Here is a 12,385-nt window from a genome sequence, read left to right on the forward strand (position 1 = left end):
ATATTCCGTCCCATAAGCCACCCAACCCGGACTCCTCCTCTGCCCCTCAGCACTAGCCAAATTCAGAATTATTAATAGGATTAGTATTTTGCCATTGAATAAATAATCTCCACGCTTAATAACCAAGCGACTACTTTCCAACTTATTTCTTAAGCTCCCTTGCGGTCTAGGCTGCCACCAAAGTTGCCACTTTTCTGAGAAAAAAAAGACATCCATACTTCATCCCAACTCCACCTCCCTCCTCCCTCCCTCCCCACCCCAAAGACGGAGATTCTGGGGATGTCAAGGCTAAAAGTCCCGTTTGTCTCTGATACTTCTCCTCAGTTCTCGCCTCTGCTTTGTTTGCTTTGCAAGTGTTTCACAACTACGAGAGGACCAAAATAAAAAGGGTAGGGGGGGGGCAGCTTTTCACTTTCCTCTAGCTTTGGGGTCGGTCTTGTGTTTCCCGGGGGGTGGGGGGTGTTTAAGGCTTCTCCGTGCACTGTTTGCAGAGGCTGGAGGAGACGCTGTTAAACAGGGCGCACTTCTCCGGACAGGAGGCGGCCGGGGGCAGCCCAGCGCTGAACGGGTAGCCGGCAGCCTGCTCATAGGCGCCAAGCGCCGGGTGCAGGGCAGCGGCCGCCGCCGCAGCCGCGGCGGAGCTGGGCAGCGACGCGGCCGAGATGGCCTGGCCCTGGTTGAGGTAGGCGACAAGACGCCGCATCTCCTCCAGAGCCTGCGCCTGCATGAGGATGTAGTTCTTGGCGAGCAGCAGCGTGGCGATCTTGGAGAGCTTCCGCACCGAGGGGCTGTGCGCGTAGGGGATGACCGCGCGCAGCTCGTCCAGCGCGTCGTTCAGGTCGTGCATCCGCCGGCGCTCCCGGGCGTTGATGTTGAGCCGCAGCGCCTTCTGCTCTTTGGATTTCTTGCTGCTGCTGCCGCCGCCGCCGCCGCCGCCGCCGCCGCTGCCGCTGCTACTCCCGCCGCCGCCACTGCCGCCGCCGGGGCCCCCCGGGGGGGCGCTGGCGCCGCCGTGGAGGTGGGCGTTGGAGCAGCCCTCGGCCGCCTTGGCGCCGCCGCCTCCCGCGCCCGGGGAGGCCCGCGGGTCGCCGACTCCGGCCCGCAGCACCAGCTCACAGCGGCCGTCGCTGTCGTCGTCGGGGCTTTGCTCGCCGCCGCTGCTCTCGGCCACCGAGCCCCGGCTCGCACTCTCGCCGTATTTGAGGCAAAGGGCGGCCCCAGCCGGCAGACTGCTCAGGCTAGGGTCGCCCCCAACGCCTGCAGAGCCCACGAGCAGCCCGGGGACGCCCACCCCGCCGCCGCCGCCGCCACCGCCTCCCGCGCCGCCACCGCCTCCCCCAGGCGGTGGCAGCAACAGCCCTGCCCCCTCGGGGTCAGCCGGCTCGAAGCAGCCCAGGGGCGATGAGGAGGACGACGCCGGGCGCTCCCGGGGCGGCGGCGCCAGGGACAGGTCCATGCCCGGGGGCGTGGAGCGGAAAGCCGCCTCCAAGCGCTTGGCGGTGGAGGCGCTCAGGCTCTTGTGCAGAAAGAGGTCGTCTTCGCCCGCGGCGGCCGCGCCGAGGTGCAGCCCGCGCTCCATGGTCCGGCGCCGGCGCGCAGCCCCGGCCCGCCGCGCCGGCCGCCGCCGCCTCGGCTGGGGAGTCAGGCGGCGCCGCAGAAGCGCCCGAGCCGGGCTCCTGGGCTGGTGCGCGCGTCGGTCCCGGTGCTGCTGGCAGCCCTCTCCCCTTCTTTTTCTTTTTCGCCTTCCCCCGCGCTCTCCGCCTCCTCTTCTTCTTCTTCTTCGTCTCCAGCCGATGGTGCTGGCTGCTGGGGCTCACCATGGGCCGCGGCCCCGCATGGTGGGAGGGTGGGCGCGGAGGGAGTGGAGCCGCCGCCGCTGCCGCCGCCGCTCTGAGCCCAGCCCCGCGCCGCCTCTCCGCACCGTTTATCTTGCTTGGATTCACCTTCAAGAGATTTCCGGACCCATCAACCAGCCGCCGCCACAGACGGGGGAGTCTTTTACATCATTATCTCTGAGTAGGTTATTATGAAGAAGACTCGCCTGTTGGGACAGCGCTTTCTACCCAATCAGGTTAACGTTTTAATTAATAGGATTAAAACGGTAACAAACAATCGCAGGCGCTATCTGGCCGCGAGTCTGAATAGTTTCATTTCCCAGGTCTGAAGACAGGCAGCAGCTAGAGCTTTATAAAAGGCGCCGGCTCCATTATTCTGCGTGCCATCTGTATACACAGCTTAGCGCATATGTTTGCAAGGCGCTGGGTCCTGTTAGTAACCCAACAACTGCCTTTAGCTTGACATGTGTGGCGACTTTCACTCATCAATGAGCACACTAAAAGCCCTACTTAGAGCCGAGGATGTTCTTTGCTCCTTCAGCAAATTGTAGATCGGCGGCAAAGCCTGGAAGTCCCGGGGAAAGCAGACGCCCCCATCCGCCGCACCCCACCCCCACTGCCCTTCCCTCGCCACTGCTGTCTCATCTTGTGCTAAATTACCCTTGCGGGCGAGAATTATACTCCACCCCTGTTCGTAGAATGACTCTGATCCGGATTTGGTGATGGGAGTTTCGGGGGGAAGTAGTGTCCCGCTGGCTTGCCCAAAATTCACCCAGGATTCTCAGGAAGAGAGCAAAGCAGTCGTCCCCCTTGAACAGACTGCCTTATTTCCACCCGCATGCCCACTGCCCATTTCCTATCCGGATTGTGGAGGAAAAAAAAAAAAAAAAGGAAAATGGAGAGCAACTTGATTATGCAGCCCATTAGATTAAAAAAAAAAGGGGGGGGGAAGGGGTGCGTTTGCAGCGGTCTCCAAATAACTGCGACAGTGATGGTGATTATGAAGCATGCGATTTCCTTAACGGGAGGAAACTGATTTCTCAAACTTTCCTCAAGATTAAAATCCAGTTGTTTCAGAACAGCCAACTCCACTAGGAGTCAAACCCTCTCACACACCAAGGGGGGTATTTGTGCGTATTTATTTACCCGGAAACATAACCGACAGCTGGGAAGCCATTCAGGGACCTCTGGATCTGCCTCGGTTGTTCTTGGAGGGCTAGGAAAGGGAGAGCTGTGAAAACCAGTGCTCCTTTCCGGATGAGAAATGGTACACGCGGTCCTCTCGCTCCTAAGTTCGAGCTGGGAGTACATGGTATTTAGCGGCTGGTTTTCATCCTTATGACATAAGTAAAAACAATATTTCCCAACACCTCCAATAAATCTTTCTTATGTGGCAGAATTACTGAAGCCTATGAAATTTTTGGTTTCTCTGGTTTCATTAAAAACCTTTTAATTGTGGCTTTCAGAGTTGGCCCCAGGTGTTGGACTCTTTTCATTACATTTTGCTCTAATGTGATGAAATTCTAATTCTCTCCTTACCATATGGTTAAATTTCCCCACTGAGAATTAGTTGAAAAAGGAGAAATAATCTATTAATCTCTGTAATAGATTCACAAATGAGGTTCGCCACAGAACCTGTTTTTGAATGGTAATATCAGAACAGTTGGGCGCCTTATTTCATAAAGGAGGGGTGAGGACGACACAGGGGCCTCTGCATTTTCACCTGGAAAGAACGAAAAGGGGCCCAGCGGTATCTTTCCAGAATAATTGCCTGAGATTCAGCCTCCTGGGGACAGAAATACTACGCAGTCGTGGGTTACTTTCGCGCCTTCAGATTTACTGGAATCCAAAGATTGAGAAAAAGCTAGCGGGCTGCGGGAAGCTATCCAGCCCAGGACCCAGGCCGGTGGTTCTGGAAGGCTTGAGCCGGCCCACGTGTCTCACTGGGGATTTAAAAGCACGTTTACGCGAAGGGCGGCCTCTCGCTTGCCACTTCCCTCCCACTCTCCCTCCCCTGGCTCTCGCAGCTGTTAACCTCTCCCTTTAGGAAGCTAAAGACACGCTCCTGTTATTGTTTTTCAATTAGCAGCTTCGTTTTCACTGGGATCATAAACAAAGGTTCACTATAAATATAGGTGAGTCCCGCGTGCCTGACTGTAACTTACCAAAGTTCTCTGGCCACTTCCCGAAGGGCTGAGGCTGGCGCCGCCATGGCTCTGGCCAGACAGGCGACATGTCCCCAGATGTCTGACACGGTTTTCCCAGCCACCCTGCCTATCTGAGCAGGCCGGACATTCCGTGCGACGCCAGCATTCCTGATGGCCTCTCAGTGGGCACTAGATGGGCGAAGGATCCAACACGCCCGGGTCTGGTAGGAGCTCGGGCTTAGCTACCGGCTGCCAAAATGGGCCGTGCTTCGCAGGGCTGTACTGGCCGAGCTGGAGCCCCACTGAAGGGTCTCTGCCCCGGCTAGACCTCGGACCCTCGCGGGTCCCTGGTCCTTCGCCTCTACCACATACCTCAGCGCCGGAGAGCACCTCCACTCCTGTCTTCCACCTCTCTGCTCTCCCTGGCCATCCAAACTTCTAGAACAAACTTTCCCGCAACTATAGTTCACTCTGTTGGCCCCAAACCTCTCTCTTTGGTAGTTCAAGAAAATCCCCCCAGTCTCCCCGGAGGAGGTGGCTGCTTAGTAGTCACGGGAAACTTAGCTTTAGGAAACTGCTGGAGAATTTATAGAAGCTCTAAATGTGGGCCTTGTAACAACCGTCAGGGAATGGTCTTTGAGGTTTATGAACTCGTAAACTTTTGGTGATTGCTTCTGGGAAGTTGTCAGGCACTTAACACTGCATTTATCTTATAAGGTAATGAAAACACATCTGCCTGGTGTCTCGTTACCTGGTTTCATCGTGGCCACCCTAAGTCACCACCTGGGCTCCCTCCCCTCACTTGAGTGGGATCCTGCCCCCTGGTTTCTACCTGCAAAGGACTGGCCTCTGCTGCTCCCTTGGTGCCCTTGGCCGGAGAAGCTCTGGATAACTATGCTTGAACTTTATTCCGCTGAGAGGCTGGGAAAGGGCTCCGGAAGCAACTAGCAAATTGGAAAGGTAGCAGTGAACAAACCAAAATAAACACCTTCTGGCTGCTCAGAAAGAAAGGGTAGGAAAGTGGCCGGCAGTGAAAACTCATGACCCACAGATGACCCCTTGAGAATGATGCATTGGAAACTAAATACTGGGACTCTGTGCAGTTTCAGAGACGATCACTGTGAATTACCAAAGCAATTGGGGGACAGGAGACAGGGGACACTTGCAGCAGAGTGGAGGCGACTCAGGCCACTCTGCCCACAGGAAAGGCGAGTGGGTGTCCATCACCAACACCCAGTTGGGCTCCCTTGTGCTGCCCAGGTTGGCGCTGTGAGGCTTATTGTCCAAAACACATCCGGACAGGAAACATTCTCTACAGAGTGTTGGATACCAAATTTCCACACGCCAGAGCATGCTGTGCAAAAAACAGTTTTGTTACAGCAGGAGGGAACATACCTATAGCTTTAAAAGCATTCTAGAATATTCAGCAACCATCACCGCAGTGAAATTTAGAGCATTGAACTTCAGATCAAACTAATTTTTTTAGGTCATAATTAAAAGTCTTGGTGATCATCTTTATTAGTATTTGCCTGAGATTTGAAATGGACCCTAAATAAAGAACAGAATACAATCTAATCTACTTTAAAGAGCAAACTCAGGAGTTTTTGTTATTTCTATAGCCCTAATAAACAGTTTACTTACCGAGATTTAAAAAGTTAGGAGAACCCCTGAATACTGGGATTTGGGTATCTGTGCGTGTTTCCTAAAGGGGAAAATTGTCCTATTTGTGTGAGAGAACATTCTAAAAAGTAAAAGCAAAGTTTGGCAAGAGTGACAAGAACTTTCACTTGGGAGCTGCTCTGGAAAAGCAAATTTCCTGGAGAGTGAAGGCAACCCTCTCCGGGCTGCGATGACCCAGAGGAGACGTGACGGGAACCACAGGGAACCCAGCGCGGCTCCTTCCAGGGAGGCCGCCCGGGAAGTGCTTTCTCCGAGCCCTGGGGGACAGTGGCCGACGCGCGGAAGCGGGGCATGTCCCCAGCGCCAATCAGAGGTATGCTGACCTTGAAGATTCATTTGCCTACCCCTGCCCTTCACCCGCCCAGTGCTGTCCGGTGGCACCTGGGTCAGCTTGAAGCCTGCACAGCTGAGGTTGATCGTGCAGCACCTCGCGGCGTTTGGGAAAGCGGGATCCAATCCGCGGCTGAAAGACTCAAGCCCATCAAGCTCCCCCAGTCAAGCCTTCCGGTGTCGTTTTGTCATCAGCATCTTCTCCCCTTCTTCGCCAGGTCCTACACAGCTCACCTGCAGAGCCACACTGTGGTTCCACGGGTGTCTTGGGGATTGGCGGGGCTAATGAAGAGGGCAGCGGAGGTGCTGGGACCATGGGAGCTGGAACATTCCTGGCAGCGCGCCAAGGGCCCCGGCATTGCAATTGTCCCGAAGTGTGTGTTCCAAGTGTGTTCCAAGGACTTCGTGGAAAAGTTGAAACCTGTTGATCTAAGTTCTTTCGGGAAGATTTTCTTTTTCTTTACTCTAAAGAAAAGAGGTTGACCCTCAAGACTGTCGGAGCCTCAGAGAACCCAGAGAAACGTTTGTTGTTGTTGTTGTTGTTTTTCAGTTTGACTGTGCACCCCACAGGGGCGCGCAGGTAGGTTCCCTACCCCACCACAGAGGGCTCATTTGGCTCCCGCGGGAGCTTTCCGATTGTGGGGACTCTTAAAGGGAGGGGCGCGGGGAGGCACGCGTAAAAGCTTGGCGCTTGCTTGTCACTGCAGGGACCCCAGAGAAAGAGGGGTTATACCGATGGAGATAGAGGAAGGCTAGTGAACAGTTTCTGCAGAGTTCACTCCCCTCTTGGTTAGCTGGGGCACACTACTGCATTCAGCTGCATTCCCTAGGGGCTGATTTACTTATTCGTGTTACACGTGTTTCCTCCCTGGAACCATACCTTCATCGAACGTTGGAAAACATTTTTAAAAGAAAAATTGTTTGCACAAAAAAAGATGGACAATTTTAGGGCTTGCCTTGTGTCACCAATTAAGAAACACCGCAGAGGTTTTAGTTGGCTTTGGGATTTTAGCGCGGCGATTTAAAACCCACAGCGCCATCTCCTGGCAATAAGGAGAATACCGAGGTGGATGACAATAATACATAAATGTTGAATATGAAATACTTAAGGATGAGACAATTTTACGTCTCCAAAATTATTTCAGTGATAAATTGATTACGATTACAAAACGTGAGCTGGAAATTTATGATCATTAAAAGTTGTCAGACACTATCCTGGAAGCTAGTTATTTGTAAATAGAAGTTTGTATGTTATATTTACATACACATAGTTTTTACAGAGGCAGATATAGTTGTTATTCTAAGGACTTATGAAAAAACATAATTCCTTAATTTGTCATAAGTACATAATTTGAAAGAAGAAAATAATCACAGCTTCATTTCTAAATCAGGATTTTAATTAGTCATTTTATGCCGAAGATACTGTAACTTTATAAATACCTCAGGGCTCTCAGGAATTAATTGACTAGTGAAACCCAAGTGCTGAATACTATTGAGATACTTTAGTCGCCAAAAGATTTCTTTTTCAAGTGTGGGTGTTTTCAGTAAAAACAGTTCTCTTCACTTGCTTTTTGTGGATACTACTTACCATATATAGCAGAAAGGAGACAAATGGGAGATGATGGTGTGTTGAGATATTACTGCTGCTAATAACTCATCGAATTTTACCAATCAACATTAGTAAATAATCTTCCCCACCTTTCTCAATTAGGCTTCTGCTTTCTCTGTTTAATAGTCTTCTCATGGCACAGTCTTTCAGAATGTCTTATTTAGGCTTTCTGAACTTGAAATTATCATCTGAAGCCAAATCATTTCCCTCAAATTTAATGCACACAACAGAATTATGGATACTTAACACTTTGATGAATTAAAATGTTTCTGAAGTGTATTTTCACAAGCTTTGATCCTTTTTATAAATACAATTAAAATCCACTACAACTTTGAGATGATATCCTAATTAAAAACATTTCTCATCTACAATTATATACACAGGCCAGCTGCTTGTAATACAAATAAAAGTAGATATGCTTTCGATAGTGTACAAAATATTATGAATATCCTTCAAAAATACTGTAGATCAAACAGACAAATGTAAACCTTACTTCAGTTAAAAGATTAATTTTATTTGATTCATTACAGTGAAAATCTATTAAGCCAAATATTTGGACTCGTTTACTCTGTCAATGTAAGAGTTCCTGTTTGAAAGAAATTTGATTATGTATAGGAGGAACTAGATAAACAGATGGCTAGCTAGAGAGCTTTTCACAGTTAAATTTTGAAATTTAACATGGATAAGTTTGACACCTTCTCAAACATTTTTGATGAGGTCATTTGATCTCCTCTAGCAATGCAGTATTGTGCACATAATCAATTTAACTTATGTTTAAGAAACATTAACTGGGTATTTTCTAGTAATATATTTGGCTGAAAACTGTACTGATTGAGTTGTCCACTTGGAAATACACACACACACACACACACACACACACACACACATTTGTGCTGTATTTACACAATGGTAAGCAAATATTATAAAAAAGGAAACCAACAGCTGCAAGGCATCATGACAAAAGTGTCTTAACATAAAAATAACATTCTTCTGATGAAATGTTTCATTTCACTCGGATTACCTGAAGGGGGCCGTCATTTGCAAACGACCATGTTGGCAAACTAACCGGATTGTATATCTATGGTGGAGCAGTGCCCATGTGGAGAATGGATATTACTATGCAGGGGGCATGGGGACATTCAAGTTAACCCCGAAAGTGATTTAAGGGCATCCTGGTCTTAGGTACTTGCAGAAAAAAAAAAAAAAGTCTCCCATTGCCATTATGGATGAGAAGTCGAAATCTTCCCAGAAATATTGTTTTGTAATCCAGGTACTTAAACATTCTTACTCCCTTGAGTCCTTTCCCATATTCCCACTGTTTTTCAGAACAAGGATCATGGAGGGACAAAAAGGAAGAAATAAGAAAGAAGGAAAGAACAAAGGAAGGAACAAGGTATGCAGATTTGAGGCCAAAGAACACATTGAGTATATTCAGTGTTTGTGGAAAATACTTGTCTCATAAAGATAGAGTCTGCTTTTCTTTTGAAAGGAAGTTTGTGGATTATAATTTTGCCTATGTCCAAACCTGATTGCACTTCTCTGTGAATTGCTTTAAACGGTATGAGTAGGTGTAGTAGAAATAGCAGATCCTCTGTCAAGTAGGTCTGTAATCCTTGGCAATTTTCTTGATCCTACTTAGCTTCAGGAGGATTATGGATCCAGTAATCATGCCTATCCTGACTGTCTCAGGGTATTAATCAAACGGACTATGGGGAAGCGTTTTGTAAACGTTAAAATGTTATGTGAATTTAATGTTAACACTTTATTATGCTTCTCTGACTGTTCCATTAAACCAGTTCAGTCACCTTTAATTATCATTATTGGTTTGTGTTGTGTTTACTTTTTCTATCACAACGTTCAGATGCTGGCAGATTTCATGGCTTCCGCCATGCTGGAGTCTCATGGGAGCCGGAGCCGTAGCTGTTGGACACTTTATATTCCCACTGCTTCAGTGCCTATATCCCCATTCCCTCTCCCTTCTCCTGAATATCCCTAACTGCCCTGCTTATGGAGGGTTTGCTCTCCTTCTGCTATCTTGAACTGAATGAATTTGTCTCTAGTCAGTTACAAAGTGGTCACCATAGTGTGATTTGACTGAACTAACTGGTATATGGATAGAAAAATGGCCGTAGATTTGGCTCCAAGTCAATTCTTACTCGGATATCCCACTGAGTTTCTATCCTTCACAACAGTCTTCTATAATAAGGCTTTCAAATGTGTGGAGCACACTTTTCAGTTTAGTGACATTTGTTAAATTAATGATTATATCATCTTTCTTCCTTCCTTCTAGATCATTAATATAAAAGCTTTGTGAATCCAGATTTATCATTGATCTTGGTGTGGCATTTGTTTCTTCCTCCCTATGGCTGGAGACATCAATGCTATTATTATTTCTGTTGTTTATGGTCCATCAGGCAGTTTTCAATTCAGTTGACAGTGCTCATCTCAAAGCCAATTTGAATTAATTTTTTATGAAAGATTTATGGAGACAATGTATGTCAGAGATCTAAATTTATTATGCACTTTGCCTTCCTTTACCCACTAATTTAGTTATTTTTATCAAGAAAGAAAATCAGGTTTGTCTGAATTATTTTTTCTTTTTAAACCTCAGCTTTTTATTGCTCCTTGTTTTAATGTTCTGTAAGTATTTGAAGAGAATTTCTACCTAAAATTTTTATTATTTTATTAGAATTAGAATTAAATCAATTCCTTGTGGATTGAGAAATACATTTAAAGAAACAGAGTAGTAACATACTATACTTATAGAGATAGATGGTTTTTATAGACTTAGGGTAGAAAGGCTTTCCTAGGCAAGGCAAAAACCCAAGGACTCACACAGGAAAAAGTTGACACATTTAACTACACATGAAAAATTAAATTTCTGTTCTGTAAGGAAAGAGACCATAAACAAAGTTAAAAGACAAATGGCAGACTAGGAGGCAAAAATAAACACATCCAATATACAAAGAGTTTCTACAAAACAATAAGAAACTATCTAGTAAAAAAAAAAGGAAGATAATTCAATCTGGCAATTAGAAGAAATAAAAATGTCCAAATCATGATATACAAAAATGTTCAGGAGCATTAATAAAAAGAAAATACAAATTAAAACAATTTTTAAAATAGGCCAAAATTATTAAAAAATTAATAATATGCAGAGTTGTGAAGTGAAACGGTTGTAGTCAAAATAGGTATAGACTTTTGGGGAAGGTGATTTGGAGTCTGACATAGAAGTAATGGACTGAACACTATACATATACGTATAAAGATTTTCTGAAAGGGCAGAAAATATGCAACAATCTAAATGTTCTTCAGTAAGCAAATAATTACATAAATGATAATGCCTCCATTCTATAAAATGATATGCTGATATACAAAGTAAATGAACTGACCTGGAAAGACATTTCTGATCCATAATTAAGTTCAAAAAGAAAGATGTAGAATATAATATGGGTATTTTTGGAATCACAAAGTGTATGTGGGTGGATACATGCAGGAAAAAAATCTGTAAGAAGTTTACTGATAGTTAACCCTGGGTTCCCTTGAATTGGACAGCTGAAGGGTAGGGGAAACATGAACTGGAGAGCCAAGGGTGGTTTCCTACGAGTTATTTTAATTACCTGGATAAAATTATGCAAGTAGATATTTGCATAATTGCTAATAGCAATTATATATTTGCTATTATGTGTATTGCTTTTCTTAACAATTAAAAAATCTTAAGAACAAAAGATTCAATAAAGTGCTAATACTTTCTCTAGGTTCTTTGCATCATCATTTATTCTCTTTTCCTTTTAGAAGTATTAACAGTAGTTTTCCTAATTTTAACCACTCGCTCTCCATATTTTTTGTCCCTCAAATTTCATTAACTGAAACCATTTTCTCTCATGTCATTTGGATCAAAAATGCATTTTTAAAATAATAATGACATTTATGAACAATATATATTCTCACTTCCCTAAAGTTGCCGGCCCTTCTTCCTCAGCAACTAAATTTTTGAGAAAAAACAACAATAACAACAACAACCAAGACATTAAAAATACATACTGCAACCTCAGTGACTTTATTGCATTTCAGTAAAGAATAAGGCAGTTTTACTTTGTAAATTGAGCCATTTTATGATTTTAGCATAATCACAGAACCGGTTTTTAAATACCAGAAGAAATACAGATTTTCCTGGAACAAGAATTGTGACTTTCAACTCTAAGTGATTCTGGGGTAGGGCTTTACCCTTTTGGCCTTTTTCCATGCATTTGTATTATCATTTGCCCATGCTGTCTACTGGTTCAAGAGTGAAAGAACAATGGCCTTTACCTTCGAGGTACTCAAATTCCCCCTCTCATCTTTCAGGGAGTGCTATTTTCCAGTTCCACTCAGATGTCTGATTGTCAGCTTTATGTCTCAGAAAGTATTCCTCGCAATTCAAGTACAGTAAAGTATCTAGCTCCCGCTAGCCTCTGTGTACTATATAACTTTTATAGTCATTATAAAAAATAATTTATTGAAAAAACTTAAACCTTATCCAACTCAGGTGACTTTTGATTTAAATGTCTGTGAGGCTGGCTATGATAATCAGTGATGGCAGGTTTTTTTTTTTCCCCCTCCTGAATTAAGTTTTCGTTTATATCACAAAGTTAGAAGGTACAAAAATAAATACATCTCAAAGATAACTAGTTAGAAGAAATGGAGAGTCCACAGTCCTCATTTTACCATTACTTGCTTTGGAATCACATTTAATACAAGGCCTGGAGAAACTTCCTTTTCTTTGTGTCATATTTTTTCTCTTC

At 45.6% G+C, this 12,385-nt stretch overlaps 1 protein-coding gene across 1 annotated transcript; it reads right to left on the reverse strand.

The window, feature by feature from the left end:
• Nucleotides 1-231: 231 nt before the first annotated feature.
• On the reverse strand, nt 232-1,706 carry BHLHE22 (basic helix-loop-helix family member e22). The gene has a single exon (XM_045998278.1). It carries the CDS (start codon nt 1,577-1,579, stop codon nt 464-466), a length of 1,116 nt encoding a protein of 371 aa, XP_045854234.1. The 5' UTR covers nt 1,580-1,706; the 3' UTR covers nt 232-463.
• Between the last annotated feature and the right edge of the window lie 10,679 nt (nt 1,707-12,385).

Source organism: Meles meles, chromosome 1 (assembly GCF_922984935.1).
Source record: "Meles meles chromosome 1, mMelMel3.1 paternal haplotype, whole genome shotgun sequence".
NCBI classification, from domain to species: Eukaryota; Metazoa; Chordata; class Mammalia; order Carnivora; family Mustelidae; genus Meles; species Meles meles.